The following is a 17,778-nucleotide window of genomic DNA, read 5'->3' on the forward strand; positions in this document are numbered from 1 at the left end:
GGGGAGGGAAGAAGAGAAGAAGGGGTATAAGACATCTTACTAGTAAAGGAGCTAGCGTGGACAGTGATGCTCTGCAATAAGAGGAATTTTGGCCATTACCATGTTGGTTTGATTGCCATATACTCGATCTGATCTTGCTTCTTGACTGATATGCATAGAAGACAGTAAATTGTTTCTCTTTTTTTTTCCTTTTTTCTTTTATGCACCTGGATATTTTTGCTTGTATGTGTACCGTGTGTGTGGTCTAGTGCCCGTGGGGGCCAGAGAGAGTGTCAGATTCCTTGGCACTGGAGTCACAAATGTCTGTGAGCTGCCATGTGGTAGCTAGGGATCAAACTTTGGTCCTCTGCAAGAGCAGAAAGTGATCTTAACTGTTGAGCCACGTTTCTATCCCAGAAGATAATTTATAAATTTTATGTTCATAGCTTTGTTTGAACTTCATACATAAGGTTTTAAAAGATGCAAAATCAGACTCTTTTTTCTCAATCAAGAAACTTCTTTGTCATTGTTTTTGAACTTATGCATTTAATACAAGATTAACCAGATGCTACTGTCTTAGCTGCTAAATAAAATCTGTTTTAGGGGACAGGAGTAGGAGCAGGAGCAATGTGGTGGTTATTCTGGGTTGACTACATATGGAATTAACTAAAAACCCAAGCAACTGAGCACACCTCTGAGGGATTTTTAGTTACTTGGATTATCTCAGGTAGACTTTATTTTATATACTTTATGTATATAATTATTTTAAAATTATAAATAAATATATGCAATTATATAATATTTTATATTATATATTATAAACTATGTTTTATATAATATAATAAATCCTACCTCAAATGATACTAACAAGACTGACATAATGAAATATATATTCATTCCTCTAGAGAATCCTGACTAATACAGAGGGAGAAACATTCTTCACTGTCACTGAAGAAGGGCTTCATCACCACCTGTCCAAGCTACAAAATGCTGAATCAAGGATTGGTTGAAAAGAAGAATGCTCATAGGAGCAGAGAGGAAAAATAGACCCCCCCAACCACTAAAATATTGTGAAAACAAACTCAAATAAAACAAGCTAAAGAAATAGATGATTGAAATTGGAGTGTAGAGAGGACTGTCTTGGAAAGAGAGCAGATACCTGCCTATGAACACCAGGGAGATAGAAAGTGAATTCGGAATTAAGTTATAGCCCAAGGGACCTAAAGGCATATTAAAATAAGAGTGTTCTGAAGAAATAGGGATTGAAAATGTTTGAACAACATAAAGTAGATGTTTTGGGGTTCACTTGGAAGTTTGATACCCCAGATATAATCTTCAGACAACTTTCAGGACAACCTTCAATCTCAAAATTCAATATACTTGTTAGAACATGGCTTGAAGGAAATGATAAGAGCTTGCATAAATAGGAGAGCTTTTTGTTCTAAAAACAAAAGGCATAAAATTGTAGTGTTTTCATTAAATGTGTACAAACAAGCATCTGTGCATTCTATAAATTATACTGGGATGTTGTAAGAAATAGAAAAGTGACCTGGGAGTGGGCACAGACTTCTGGTATAAAACAATGACAACCAGTCAAAAGTGAGGTATTTCAGGGCTAAGATCATAGCAGAATGGTTTTTAGAAAACTTAAGACCCTGAGAAAAACTCTTTAATAGTATCAAGAACAGTTTACTTTTAATTACTAGAAACCTACTCACAATAAATGAAAACATTTGTTCACAAAAGGACCCATACACAGTTGTAATATGATCTTACCTACATTATGCAAAGATTTGGAAACTCTCCAACCATACATTGATGAGGAGAGAATAAATAATACCATGGAATAATTGAGTGGAATATCACTCAGTACTAAAGAAGGGAAATCTACCCAGATATACAATATTTCAAAGAAAATAAAAAATAATGCATTAAATGAAAGACAACAGACACACAGAAGAATGTACAATTCTATGCACATGAGCCCTGGTACAGGCAAAGCTGCAGTGGTGGGATCAGGAGAAGGATGATTGCCTACAGAGGTACAGTCGTATAGGGTAACAGCGAATGCTCTACACCTTAACTTTGATGACAGCTGTTTGGCCACATATAACTCTCACACACTATCAATACTATCAACACAAATACACAGCTATCAAAAGTGCAACAGAACTCTTGAATTTGTTCACTTATTGCATGCAAATCATACATTCTTTTAAATACTTTTTAAATTTAGAGAGAAAGGAAAGAGAAGAAAACAAAGGAGCAATTGGAAAGGGGAAAAAGAAGGAACAGGAAGTGGAGCGAATGAAGTGAGATGTTAGGAGGCTGTAGAGTTTGGGAACAGCCTGAAAGAAAGCATGGCCTTGTTCAGTCCTGGGGTTCAGAGTGCCTGGATGTGACATTTCCACCTGCAGTAGACTGTGGCGGCTCAGGTATGAGTGGCTGCTGGGCAAATCACTGAAGAAGATGCAGCCAAGATGTAAAGGATGTTCTCAAAACAGATGTAAGAGTATGAGTGGAAAAGGAGACACAGAAGACGGACTTTGAAATCTCAATATTAGCTTCATACTTGGATAAGAGTCTCAGAACAGTTCATGGACAGTGGAAATTAAAGAAAAAACAAAACAAAAACAAAAAACCAAAAAAATGGCTAAAGAAGTGCTCTGAGCAGAGAATAAGCTTGGGACTATATGTAAAGAGTATGGACGCCATATGCTGGAAAGTCCTTAAAGCCAACCCACAAATCTAAGCAAAGCTGATGAAATTTTTGAGTATCATGAGTAAACAGAAAAACCTTTAAAGCTTCAGGTTTGTTTTTCAGAGGCCCAGGTTCACTACAGACGTAGAACTCTTGTCTAGCATGTTTCAAAAGCCAAATGCTAAGAAGTTCTATTAAATTTTCCTGGGAGGCATGAAGTAGTATAATAAAGTGAATATCTTCACAATTCTGAGAGCAGACAACAGAACTCAGCCTGCTGCCACATTGGCATTCCATGTAAGAACCAAATAGAGGTGTTGGAAAATGTAAGTTCTTGGAGACTTTTGTAGTTAATAAGCTATTTTTAAAAAATCTCTTTTGTAGAATGTATTCAGCAGCATATAAGATGAAAATGTGAGCTCTATGAAGAGGGAAGGTTTAAGACATCTCATAGTTAAAGCAAAATAAGTCATAAGAACATAATAAAACTGGTAACACCTGCTCAGCGGGTGCAATAAAAAGGCAAAAGAAAACAAAAGAAGATTTCAACACTAAACATTTAGAAAATGTAATTTTTTTTTTAAAAAAAAATCTAGATACAACCTACAGACAAGAGAGAAAAAGAGTAAGAATCCTGTTTCCCTGGGGAATGCGGGTTACAGATGGAGACTGATTTTCAGCATTCATAGAAGTGTGTGAAACAAAAATATGTTTGTAAGATTTTTAAAATAATAGAAATGGCACACGTAGCTTCCGTACTTTGAGAGAAAGCAAACAAAATAAATAAACTTAAACACCAGGTTGAGCGCCAATCTACAGCAAAGCATTTTGGGAGTCCCTACAGTGGCATTGGGTGGCAGTCAGGAGGATTTGCTCTTGCTGGAGTCATACAGCCAAGCTGATGGAGGGTGAGAAGAAACAACTGGAAATTTGGGAAGAATAAACAGAATGAAAAACTTATCTTCAATATTATCAGGAAGCAATGTAATTATAAGTGGTTAGTCCATTGATTTCACAGATAAAGAAAATTGAGGTATAGCTCACCAATATTAGAAATTCCAAAAAATCAAATGCAGAAAATGCTTGAAACAAAAGGTTGAAAATTGTACCTCCTCAAAAGCCCACAACTCCCAAATGGAGCCGGAGTAATAACATTAAAGTCAAGACAGTTTTAATATACACACACAATAAAAGAGATTAATGAGAAATTTCATTTCAACAAAACTACAACACCCCAAAGATACTTATGTCCTGACACTATGAGTCATAGAAATATACATTTAAAAATGAACAGAATTCAGGTTACAAGAAGAGGAAGGGGCATAATAGCAGGGTAAGACCATAGTGATTTTTCTTCTGGAATCATCAGATAAAAAGATGTGGAGGGCATATATTCTAAATTAACAACCTTAATTCTATAGGTCTTATTATGTAAGACATTTATATATTATATATCTGTAAATATATACTACAAAACATGGAGGAGTTGTAAATACTTATGTCAAACCTTATACTATTAAAATTAAATTCATTTGAGAATGTTTTATCTTTTCTGAAACATACATCACTACAATCAGCTAAAGAAATAACATATAACTTGAATAGGTCACTGACAGTGGAATGCCCAGTATGTGAATCAGAGATTTCAGTTAAGAAGATAACATGATGAAGAAGATTTTAGGAGTATTTTATTTTAATTGATATTCAATTTTTATTTAAAGTGCTAGTAAAAATATAAAAGAAAATTGAATCCTTGCCATGTAAAAAGAATACCATTTCCAAAGCGTAATGGCAAAGACTAATATTCTATTTTCCAAGCACTCAAATAATCTATAAAACAAAAAAGAATGAAAATTTTTTCCCTGTTTGTTTTCAAAAAACAGAGAGAAAGAAGTCATGGAGTCAGATGGGTGGGGAGGTGAGGAGGATCTGGGAGGAGATGAGGGAGGGAGAATGATCAGAATACATTGTGTGAAAAAATCATTTTTTAATTTAAAAATCAAACTTGACAAAAAGACATAAAAACTTTCTCAAGAAATGACACCTCTAATTTTTGTCCTAGTTAGGAGAAATAAAGTCATCAGACATTAAAATAAAATCCTCATTAAAATTTTAGTAATTTAGAGCAAAACAACTCTGAAGTTCACTGAAATATATTTAGTATAGATTTCCAAAGATTGTTTTAAACATCAATTAATTGATCAATTGTGTGAGTGTGTGTGTGTGCATGTGTGTTTGTGTTTGTGAGGAGTGTAGTGATTATGTGTGGATGTGTAATGTGTGTGTGTATAGTGTCTGAGGGTGTGTATGTGTGTGTCTGTGTGTGTGAGTGTAGTGTTTATGTGTTCATGTGTAATGTGTGCTGTGTTTTTTTGTGTGTGTATGTAGTATGTGTGTACTTCCATATCACAGTGTCCTTGAGGAGGTTAGAGGACAACTGATGGGGAGCTGGTTCTCTGCTTCCAAAATGTGGATTCCTGAGGTAAACTCATGTCCTCAGAGATCCTCAGGCTTGGTGGCAAGAGCTTTTACCTGGCTAAGTGTTCTCTCTCTCTCTCTCTCTCTCTCTCTCTCTCTCACACACACACACACACACATTAAAACAGGATCTTCACTCTATTAAAACACATTATATGACTATATTACACAAAACACAATAGTATTTGTATGTGAATGGATAGGTGAAGAAACATACTTAGACATGTGAAGTTTAGTACATGACAAAGTGGACCATTTAGCAAGTTTGAAAGGACAGCTTGTTATTCATTCCCTTGGTAAAAATAAATAGTTATATATTTAAAACCCAGAAATAACTTCAAAGTAGATTGCTTTTCTAAAATAGGGTAAGTACAAACCCATGTGAACAAAATGTATTTTAAAGATTTTTATAATCTTTAACAAAAAGTCATTAGGGACAAGTTTGTGAATTGAATAGATTCAAGAAAGCCAGCTACTCCATGGCCAAAAGTAGCATAAACAAAGCAAGTTGGCCAAGACATTCACAAAGCACATGAAATAAAAGATCAATATTGTATTTTCCAAGAATTCCTTCAGATTCACAGAGGCCTTTGTAACATAACTTGGCGGCTCTCCTCCCCACTAGAACCAGAATCTGTTTCTTGTTCCTGAGGCTCAAAGTTGACCTCAAGACATGAACGTTTGTGAAGGACTCTTATACTTGCTTTCATTTGCTTGCTGCTCTGAGCCTACCATGTGGAGGTGAAGTTGAGAGGCGAGATGAAGGAGAGAGAACAGGTGGGTGACAAATTGTAACAACCAGACTTATGAATGAAGTCATTGCACTACCTCATCCATATTACACCAACAGAGGGCTTAAGTACATGAATAATTTAAGGGGAGGTGAACAGGAGAACTGTCCAGCTGAGCCCAGAGCTAGATGCTGCCCTACAAATTCAAGAGCGAATAAAACTGTGGCTGTGTTCAAGCCACTAAATTGTAGAGTGGTTTGTTATGCTGCAGTAGGGAAGTAGGACAATTATCCATCACTTTCAAAGGGTTCCAGTGATAAGAGCAATTGCCTGACTGGAAAGTGGGCATGCAAGTTGGGAAACAAGAGACAGATGCCTATTAACTTGAATCAAAGCTGGAGGAATCTTGCTGACAGACGGAACAAAAACTTGGACCCTACAGTCAGCTTGTCTGGGTCCAAGTCCTGAACCTGACCTTCTCCTACCCCAGCTGTGTAGCTTTGAGCAAGTTACTTCAATCTCTTCATTTCTCCATATTCTCATCTGTGGAACAGACATCAGTCCTTCCTCATCTCTGGTTTAACTTCTTTGGTTTTAGTTGCCAGCAATCAAACATAGTCTAAAAACACTAATCGGAAAATATAAAAAATAGATAATTTTAAAGCTTTAAATGACATGCTATGCTAACTAAAGTGATGAGCTATCTTGCAGCATATCATTATAATGGTTCTATCTTCCTGAAAGTTTTTGTTCTGTCTTCATCATAGGTGTGTGGGTAGGGGAGAAACAGTGTTTGCAGAGTTTGCTGCTACCTAGGGTTCCATTCTCATTCACCAAGGTCTCAGAATGAATCCACCAAGGACAAGGAGATGACTGTCAGTCCTTTAGAGTCACTGTGAGGAGCTTCACTTAAGGGTGGTTTTCCTTCTAGTGCTATATGGCTCAGTACATGAAGGGAGTATATGAAGCTACACTGTTTTATTGAAGGCAACAGGCAAATAAAGAGGCAGCATGATTGCTTGTAAAGATGACAGATCAAGAACAAAATCTTTTTACTGAAGCTCAGAGTTCAGTTTCCTTTCATGCTATTGTAAAAATAACCAATTTGGCATCTTATTAAACTTGCTTAAATCTCACTGCTTTAATGAGGTCAGGTTTTACTATTAAAAAATCACAATTCTAAATTTGAGGGAGATTTATTAGATGATACACAAAGAGTTCTGTTTAAAAAAGAGATAGCATTATTTTGATTATAATTGTTACTGACTACGAAGTCTATATTTTAAAATGTTCTATCTTTCAGGTTGCTTTTATATTATATATAATTGTTTTCTCATTATCATTTAATTAAAGACATATGAAAAAACTAACCAGAGTATCTCACAGCACAAGATAAAGCTATGCAGCAAAGAAAAATAAAGTCATTCAAAAGTCAACAGACTTGCAAGTTTCATGAATTTTGATACAGCTAGTGCTGACAATCAAAAATTTCTTACTGGATATTTTATGACCCACAAACCAACAGAAAGACTATGTACTCAAAACATTTATTGCCACCTCACAGCAGCAGCCTACAGCAAGGGAAATCATAAGGGAAAACAAAACAAATAGACAAAAATTTCCTAGAGCTCCCTGGAACTACCAAGGAAATCTTGTTAAGGATACTAAATATGTTTTTGTACAGATATAAGCACAGATGCCTATATAAACATGTATGCATTGGAGTTGATATAATAAGACTATATATGTGTGTCTGAAAATGCAACATTTAAAAGTTGCCCCTCTTTTGTAGCCAGTATTGTGAGTTTACCAGGAACTTGGAATATGGATATAGCATTTCAGATACAATACACAAAATATAAGGTATACATTTTTATACCATAAAATAAGAAAAACAAATTAAGGAGCTCTAGTTCTTCAGCTATAGAGTGAGCTACCTAACATCAGTTTCTCCACTTGAAAGTGGGATGATGACAGTACCTAATTCCTGGGGTTCTTTTTCTTTTGAACTTAGAGAAGTTAGTAATATGTACAGTGGTAGGGGCATTGCTTGTCATACAAAAGGCACTCAATAAATCTTTAGCTCTTCTTGTTGCTATTTTGAGTACTTTTGTTGGATGTCCTTGATCCATTCAAAAGTCACTAAATCTTAAATAAAGGTGTGCCTAGTTCTAAATTTTTCTAAATACATTGCAGTTGAGGCAAACTCATCAGTGCCTGCATTATAATGTAAGGGGCTCCTCTGAGGTTCTGATAACTATGAAGGACTTTGGTAGTATAGACATGACAAAATCAAACAACTTAGATGTGATTTAAGATTGGGCTCAAGATGTCAAATGTCAAAGATGACATTTAAGATGTCCAGAAAACAGAAAGAATTCAGTGGTCACAGTCTTGTCTTTAAGTACACCTGCTGCTAGCAAATGCATTCTTTTGTATCCGGCAGACAGCAGATAAATGTCTTTTGCAGGTTTAACTGGCTCTATCCATTTGAATTATACTGCCTTGAGTCTAAGAAATAACTTTGGTCAGGAAGAATATAAAACTTTTATAAGAAGAAATTACAAAAAGAATAAAATTACAAACTAAACTGTTAAAGTCATCAGTAGGCTTGGTTAAGTGAAGGCTTTGGATGCCCACCATCACTGAACACTGTAATAAGATAAACTGAGGCTACTGGATTAGCAGCTGCTTAGGACCCCAGATATTCCTAGGAGTAGAACTGTTTCCAAATCCCCCATTTCTTCTGTTTTTTTTTGGGGGGGGGGCTGTTCTTCAGCAAAAGCCCTCTGAGAATCCCATCCAGTTCCACCAGCTGCTTCTCTCATTAAAGTACTGTTGGGGTGGAAAAGGCCAACCGGAGATTATTCTAATGATAGCAAGCACCTCATAAAGAAATCTGCCAAATTTACTTTTCCATAGAACATCACTTTTTACAGCTTTTCACGAGTCCACGAGGAAAGAAAGCATCACACATAAAATACAATTTCCAGAAGTCTTGATGATATTAAGAATGATTTCTTCAGTGTTTGGCATGGGGAAATATCTGTTGCTGTACAGGGTTACCCAAAGAGTAATGTGAGAGGCTCCTACAAAGTCAGAGTATTTTTAGAAGGGTTTGAGAACTTTTCAGTTTAAGGTATGCGGTTTTTTTTTTTTTTTTTTTGCAGGCCTGGTTTGCATTTGTAGGGGTCACCTTGCTTTCGCCTGGCAGACAGCAAGCTTGATGTAATTAACCAACAGGTGGGAAGGTGTGACATCTAACAAGTTTCTTAATCACTCTGCCTCAGTTTCACAATCTGTAAGGCAGAGAGATTAACAATTTTGTAGTGAGGGCTATGATGAGATTAAATGAGCTACATCCTGTAACACTCTTAAAACAGGAGCATGGTAAATACCCGATGTAGAGCTGTTTAAATAAATGTGCTTTTTAACAACAGGTTATTATTTTTTTAATGGTATAAAGATGTAAAAATCTCAACATTGTATGGTGAAGAGTTTTAATAGGTCTGGCTTGGTTTCTTTGGAAAGTGGAGAATCCTGGCTGTGTCCTGAAGAAAGTCCCTGCTCACTTCCACTACTTCTGGCTTTATGCCTGTGATAGCTCTAAAACCACTAGAAGGGATTTGCAAAGCCATAATAGAAAAGCCCATGTGGGCAACCTTTACTCAGCAAAATTCATCTGGCATCTCAAGACCCAGTAGATGACCCAGGGCCTCAACTCTCCCGGAGCTGAAACTGAATCCTGTTACTAAAAGATCCTTCAAAGCAGATGTTCACTGGGAAGAAGTTTGTGCTACAAGTTTAAAGTCCCAAGTAACTTTAGATCAAATCCTTACAGGTGCCTTGACTATCTATGGCCCTTTGCTTGTTACAAAGGGGCATAGAAGGTGAAGGAATCACTCAGGCAAGGGTGGGGTGTCTGGATAGTCTCTAGAAATTACGTCTTGACCTCTGACACTGCTTGCACACCCATCAGAATACTTTCTCCTAAACACAGCTTGGAGATTTATCTTATAAGGCCTCTTTGTATCACCTCACCTCAGCCTTCTCTTGCCTCTAGACAAATTACTAAGTCTCTGACAGCACCCAGAATTAAAAGCATCCTCCAGCCTGCTAGTGTCTCCCAAGCTTAAGACCTCTTCCTACTGCCAAACCTGTGACAGATCTGGGGTGCTCTCTAGGTAGACTTTGCAGCAAGCCTGGTCTCAACACGTAACCCTTCCACCTACCCACCTTCCGTCCCCATCCCCTAGTCCAGTCTTTTTTTGCCTAAGCATGATTGCCCAGGCAAAAGTGCTCTTTGGTGGAGCGCAGGACCCACCTCTTGGCATGTACTAGGCTCTTGCTTAGTACCTTGCCTGCCACCCTGCTTCGCGCAACCGCGCACGCCCCCTCCGGCGGCTCACTCACCTGCAGCTGGGACCCGCTGACGTTGCTGGCCGCGTCCTGCCGGTCGGCGGCTCCGGATCCGCGCAGAACCGTGATGTGCAGCGTGAGCAGCAGCAGCCCCAGCAGCAGGAGCAGTTCCGCCGCCAGGCGCACCATCCTCTTGAGTCGCGCGGCTTTAGGACCCCGCGCGGCGGGCGGCGGCGGCGGCGGCGCCGGGGAAGGAGGAGTCGGAGCCCCCAAGCTCGACTGCGCGGCTCCCGCCTCGGCCCCCACCGGGGCCCCGATCCCCGGGCCGGCAGGGCTGGCTCTGGGCTCGGCCGAACGCACGGGGCCCGGGGAACAGGAGCAGCCGCCACCGCCGCCGCCGCCGCCACACCACAGCGGAGCCACCGCGGGGCCGGAGACGTCCAAGCCGGTGGCTGAGCAATCCCAGGCGCTGTCCGGCGGCGGCGATGGGGACCCGGGGCTGTCCGCGACCCAGGCCCGGCCAGGGTCCACCCTTCTGGCAGGGAGCTGCGGGGGCGGCGGCGGCGGGGCGGGCGCAGCCGAGCCCCCGAGCGCACATGGGCTCCCCAGATGTGGCCGCGGTGCCGCAGCTGGAGCGGGAGCCGCCGCCAGAGGAGCGCGGGGAAGAGGCGGAGGAGAAGGAGGAGGAGGGCTTCAGAGGCCGCCCGGAGTTACCTCCACTCTCGGCTCCCCCGCCCCCGCTGTCCCGAGCCACTCACCCTCGGGGCCACCACCTTCCTCACTTCAGGCTCCTTGGGACCTCCAGCCTCGTCGCCCCGCTAGCCCAGTCTCCGGATGGGTTGGCTCCGGGTCACCGAGGTTGTCACCGTTTGAGGATAACTAGGGGCGCCCCGCCGGCGCCTGCGTCCGCTTTCTCGGCTGTGCTAAGTGCTTGCTGCCGAGGTCGCTGTGGCAAAGGGACTAGCCCTCTGCTGGCTCTAGCGCTTGGGGCTGCGGGCGTGTGGGGGTCGCCCAGGCCACCTGAGAAAAGTTTATGGGCAAAGTAGAGCTGGAGTTTTAGGAGTGGAAAACCGAGGGACCAGACAAACCAGGTGTCTGCGACGCCACTGCGCGCCCTGACCTTGAGCAGCCAGTTTGGGGAGGGTGACACGGTGTCTGTTGGTCCGGAAGGGTCTTGACAGGAGCTGCGAGGCTCTGGGCTGGCTGATCACTGGGTGCAGCAGACCGTGCGCCTACAGCGCCCTGGAGCGTCGGAAAGGTGGGTGAGTTGGATTCAGTCCGCGCGCTTCTACTTAAGTGCGCAGGTGTCGCGTGGGAGGCTGCAAGGGACACGGTGGGCGCTGCAAAGGCGCTCGGACGTCAGCGGGGCGCTGGGTGACTCTCAGCGTGGTAGGCTCGAGTCTGGGGGCTCATCCTGGGGGAGCTGCGCCTGGAGGGGATTTGGGGGCTGCCGAAACGCAGCCGCTGCTACTGCGCCACCGCCTCATGACCTCAATGCAGCCTCCGGCTCCGGCTCCGGCGAGCGACTCATGCCTTGCAAGGGATGCGGCTGGCCAGCGGAACGGCTGGGTGATAGACCTGGAGAGCGCGGGATCCTTGCCTCCGAGGCTAGAGTGAACTGGGTTCAGCGTGGCTCTGGCTCCCGCCTTCCCCAAGTGGCTCGAGTGACGGGCGCTCTGTTAGGCTGGAGACTTTTATACTGTGTTCCCTCCGCCTCCTTCCTCCTCAGAGCCAGCCCAGCCCTTCCCTCCCGGTGAGCCCAGCCCTACTCAAGCGAGAGCACGCGTTCCCACAACCCTTGTCACACATTGCCATTTCTCATCCGCAACCCAGGACCCATGGACAAATCCTTAAGATTCTCCTTAAGTGAACGAAATTAAATAAACAAATAAAACTTTACTACCGGCACGGCACTCTCCTCTCTTTTTCTACTTCTTTCTCCGACCACTAGAAACGGACAGAAGATTCTTAAACTGTCTTTAGAGTTCAAATCTTTTCTTTGGAAACTTTAAGACAAATTTCTTCGCTACTCCAAACGTTCCTTGGGTCCCGTAGCATTTTACAGAGTTTAGTTGTGGTTCGGCATACTGTTTGCATCTGTTTATATCCGGTTACTCACTGCGTCTTTGAAAATGCTGGAAACATCTTTAAAATTCTAGCCAAACCCAGCAGCTCATTAATAAATTGTCAGCTATTTATAAAGTACAGGACGGTATCTTTTCCTTTTCGTTAAGGGTGGGTTTGTCCTCCCTGGCAGAGTGGTTGCTTTCAACTGTTAGGCTGCCTGGCATCCCATTGCTATCTTCAGGTTCTAAAATACCAATAATTGTCAACTGGGGCACTGAGGGAAGAAATTGAAACAATAAACCTTGGTGGTTCAGATGGGAGATCAAAGGGGATTCTAGCAGCTTTGGAATCCCATAAGGATTCCCCTGCGTGTTTTCTAATTAGAATCACTTAAGAGTGTCAGGCAGCAGAATCAGCACACAGGTGGAGTACATAAATTAAGATGGCAAACTAGAATCCTGTGACCATCGATACACGGACTTTCCAGGTGGTGATGTGGACACACAGCGACAAATGATTCCTGTTGCCAAAAGCAGGCTGTTCTAGATTAGGGCTGAGGAGATACTGGTCTTTTGTCTTTTTTTTTTTCCTACACAGTCTCCCCATGTGAGCCTCAAATGCATTTCTCTCATCCAAAAGTTATAACTTTTTTCTCCTAAGGAAAAATGACTAAAGAAAAAAATGTGGAAAGAAACTCTTGCAAGGAGTGTAAATTCTTAGAAAATTATAGATGGAGATTTAAAGATCAAAGTCTTTGTAAAGTGTTATAAGATTGTAAATTGAGTTTGGGGTCAGATGTTTTTATTAAATGTTGAACAAATGTATAAATGAATGCTACTGAAGTCCCTTCAATCTGGGCGACCCAAATTCCAGATGAATTTATACTCGGGTGAGCACATACCAGTAGCATTCACAGAGGAGCACTACCAGCGACAGCCTGCTTCTGAGGGCTTAGGGAGCATTGGCTTACACATTATATGAAAAGGGGGCCATGTGTCTAATGTGCCACCTAATTCTGTTTCAAACACATTTCTGAAATTGTTCCAGTAGCTGATGAAAGTTTGAGAACAATCCTACATCCTTCACAATCTCCAAGCACTGTATTCACGTCTTTATCACTGGCTAACTTACTATATTCCCATAGAATGTGTCTATTATTCTGCCTGTGTTCCCAGAAGACCTGGATTAGGCCATCTCTGTGGTAGAGCATTTTAGAAGCCTACTCAATCCCAGTATATATACTATTTCTTTCTACCTAAATTTACAGCTACATTGTCCAGCCACATTTGGATCTAAAGTAAGAGTGTGCAGCCTTGGTAGTTTTAAGACTCCTGAGTGGTTATCAACACATACTCAGCCTTCCCTTTCACTATGGCAGGCCTAGGAAGTAGAAGGAGACCTTATTCAGAGTGTTGGTCAGAAGAGAGCCATTGAACAAGAAATGTCTGCACTTTGTTCAAGTGAAAAAAAAACCCTTTTTATTCAAATGCACATGATTTTCTGATATTTACAACTATCATTACCTCCCAAGACAGGCACAATCTTTATAGATATCTGACTGATCATCATAGTTCTAGGTTTGAGTACAGGACTTACAGAAGGTAAGGTACACACACACACACACACACACACACACACGATGAACTTTGATTATATTCACACCTTTGTTACCCTTTCCTATCCTTTGTCCTCCTTCCCACCGTTCCCTCTTTTTATAGGTAGATTTCTATTGCTATGATAAGCCCAAGGACTAAGGAAACTCGGGGTTTATTTTATCTTATAGCTCACAGTACATAATAAAGGGAAGGCAGGAACTGAAGGCAGGAACTGAGGCAGAGGCCGTGGAAGAGTGTTGCTTTCTGGCTTGCCTTTTCAGGCTTGCTCAGCCTGCTTTCCTGTATATCCCAGTCTCATCTGCTCAGGGATGGTACTTCCCATAGTGGTCTGGACCCTCCTTTATTGAGTAGCAGTTAAAAAAATTCCACAGAGAGATACCCACAGGCTAATGGGGTAGAGACATTTCCTCAATTGAAATGAAATGATCTCAGATGATCTTGGCTTGTGTCAAGATGACAAAAAAAATTAAACAGTACAACTGAGGGTCAACCTAACATACAAATGCATCATTATTGAACAATAAGCTTTTTTTTTAAATTCACAAGATCTCTGTATTTAAAGATGGTATCTAGATAAACACATTTGATCTGTATTCACCTCTTGTGAGGAGCAAGGAGTCTAGTGACACTATCCACGTGTAAAGCTTTTGATATTTTGTGGAAAAAAATCACCAGGAACCTAATGATGCAAGCTGTTGGCTTCTAGCATCCAGGGATGAAGTGACAAAGGAAAAGAATGAGCTCATGATAAAATTAACTAGCTTTAGATACACACAAACAATCTAAACGTTTCTAAGTGTGCCCTGGAAGAGAATCTTCTTCCTGGCAGCCATACAGCTCAAGTTGTTGAAAGTCAACCCCAAGGCCTCATTTTAAGATTGACCAAGTGACAATGAAAATTCAGCCCCAAGCTCAGAGGGTACGATCAGTTAAAAGTAAGGACACTGGCTAATACAGAGTGGGATTTTATAACTTCTGATGGGTAATATTTTTTGTCAACTTGACTGCATCTGGAATCAACTGAAATCCAAGTGGCTGTGATGAATTTTTTTAATCAGATTATTTGAGGAAGACCTCCCTCCTGGCATCAATCTCTCCCCTAGTTAGGTTTCCTATTGCTGAGATAAACAGCACGACTAAAAGCATCTTAAGAAGGAAAGGGTTTATGTCACCTTATAGCACATTTCTTACCTTGTAGTCTATCATGGAAAGAAGACAGGATGGGAACTCAACACAGCAGTTGAAACAGAGGCCACGGAGGCATGCTGCTTACTGGCTTAGTCTCCAAGGCTTGTGAAACCTACTCTCCTATGCAACCCACCTGCACAGGGGTGGTGACACCAGCAGTGAGTTGGGGCTTATCTCAACACCACACATCAATCCCATTTCATAGCAGTCATTAATTTAAAAAAAAATGCTCCAAAGGCTTGAGTATAGGCCAGTCTTCTAAATGCCATTTCTCAACTGAAGTTCCTTCCTCCAGGTGATCCTAGTTTATGTCATCTCGACAAAAAACTAACAAGCATGTCCTTCCACATCCCTAATGGGACTTCTTTTACTTTAATAGGATAGGTTTCTTTGTGGTTGAACAGAACTTGTTATAATACACATGCACAGATATCCATTTTAAAAAATCTGTTCATCTGTTGATGAATAGCTAGGCTGATTCTGTATCCAGGGTGTTGTTAATAGTGCAGCAATGAACATAAGCATGCACTTATTTTTATGGTATTTTGACTTAGATGTATATATACACTTCAGTTATGTATGCCCAAGAGTGTTATAACTGGATCATATGATAAATTTTAATTTTTTGATAGCGCCTCCATACTGATTCCTATAGTGTCAGACTAACTTAAGTTCCCTATGTCCTTGCCAATATATGCTGTTCTTTGTGTTTGTATTGACAGTGATTCTGGGCAGAGTGAGATGCAGTTTCAGGGCAGTCTGGTTTTCACTTCCTTGAAGGCTAAGGATATTGGATATTCTAAGTTTGGTGTCTCTTTTGACTCTATTTAATAAATCAGCTCTTATTGGATTCTCTTCAGTTGCTGTCTGAATATTAATACTGTTAATTCTTCTGTGCCTTTATGGTATGTATTCTCATAGATTTTTATACTTATTATCAATTGCATTTACAGGGCAGGTCTGCATATCTGACTCTAATACTTGAAGAAAGTAAAATCAAGCCATAATGCCTATAGATGTTCTGATTGATGACATCATAGTTTCATTAAGGCCTTTTATGGTGAAGAGTTTGATGTTTTTATGTTAAATTTTACTAAAGACTTATATATATATATATTATACACAGAAACAAAGGGAAAACATATATTCTCATATAACCTTAATAAACTTCAACAAAAGTTACAGCCGATTATGTTACCTAAACAGTAGTCCTCTTGCTTGTAATTTGTTTTCTGTAGCTTTAGTGATTCAGGATCAACTGTAGTCTGGAAGTATTAGTAAAATTAGTAAAGTCCAGAAATAAATATTAAAGGATTTTTAAATTGTGGGTGATTCTGAGCAGCATGGTGAAATCTCTGAGTGTTCTACTACATCCTAACTGGGATAATCACATTTATATCTACTGAACCACTCAGTATGCTCCACTTGCCATCAGTAACATGGTAACATCTTAGTTATCAGATCATCTTCCGTGGCATTCCAGTGTTTGGATTATACTAGCGATTATACTAGAAGCAGTCTCACACTATGTCACAATAGTTTTGTCTCTGATCTGACATCATCTCCCTAGATAGACATAGCATCATCTGACTCATCCCAGAAAGAGTAATTAAAGTAAAATAAGGAATTTTGAGAGATTATGTTCATATAGAATTATTATTGTACGTTGTTATACTTATTCAATTTTAATTTATATGTAGGAATGTGTGTCTAGGAAAAATCATCAGAGGTATCCTTTGGCAGTGTCTGGAGTTTCAGGCATCCATTGGGGGTCAAAGAGATACTACTGAGTTCTCACAAACTTAAGATTATTGTAAAGCAAACTGTTACACCATAGCATTTCATGCATATATATGTATTTAACACATGTGCTAACTGCTCAATGGAGCAAAAATAAATGTGTAGATTTTATATGGGCTTTAAAGGAAGTCAGAAAGGTCAAAACTAGTCTTCCTCTGAGTGTATAAGTGGTAAATGGAGGTGGTTATGTGTTCACCACAACCTCTTTCCCTTCTTCCTTAGCACACATTGACTTCGTTCACCAGTGTCCTTTGTACTCAGGTAGCCATGTGACTGTGATCTGGCCAATAGAAAGTGATTAGAGATAACATGAGTGCCCCTTCCAGACCTAGACTTTAAAGCCCTTCAGGTGGTGGTGGTGGTGGGGGGGGGGGGGTCTTCTTTTTTTCTTTGTCTGTTGGTTGCACGTTTCTGCCCAAGTAACCTTAGAGGATTATCAGCTGAGTCCTTGGAGCAGGTATTTTACCCAACCCTATGTTTGCTGAAGGAACTCTTGTGTGATTTAAAAGGAAACTCCTTTTGATGAGTTAAGTCACTGATATTATAGATGTTTGCTCTCAGGACATTGACTACTGCAGGAGACAAGGTTCTCAAAGAAGGTGCCTCACTTTTTCTTTAGGGGCCTTCATAGCAATCATTTTCCCCCATGGTTCCTTTCCCCCAATAGATTCCTGTCACATACACAGCTTCACTGTTTCAGTGAGAAGGCAGCCATTAAAAGGGCATGGCCTTTAATGATACAAAAGGGACAAATGAATGAGGCTGTTTTAATAAAACACATAGGTGGTGGGGACTGTGACTTAGTTTGGCTGCTTTTGTTGTGGGAGACTAGTGCCACCACCTCTTAGGTTCCCTGAAG

At 40.8% G+C, this 17,778-nt stretch overlaps 1 protein-coding gene across 1 annotated transcript in view; it reads right to left on the minus strand.

The window, feature by feature from the left end:
• The window catches only part of Ism1 (isthmin 1), a 75,359-nt gene extending 64,434 nt beyond the window's left edge, over window positions 1-10,925 (minus strand). The window contains exon 1 of the mRNA XM_028756244.1: window positions 10,303-10,925. Within this exon, the coding sequence (XP_028612077.1) occupies window positions 10,303-10,437 (135 nt within the window). The 5' untranslated portion in view covers window positions 10,438-10,925. The remainder of the gene's footprint in view (window positions 1-10,302) is intronic.
• Window positions 10,926-17,778: the final 6,853 nt, after the last annotated feature.

The sequence above is a fragment of the Grammomys surdaster genome, unplaced genomic scaffold (assembly GCF_004785775.1).
Source record: "Grammomys surdaster isolate TR1022 unplaced genomic scaffold, NIH_TR_1.0 129, whole genome shotgun sequence".
Classification (NCBI taxonomy): domain Eukaryota; kingdom Metazoa; phylum Chordata; class Mammalia; order Rodentia; family Muridae; genus Grammomys; species Grammomys surdaster.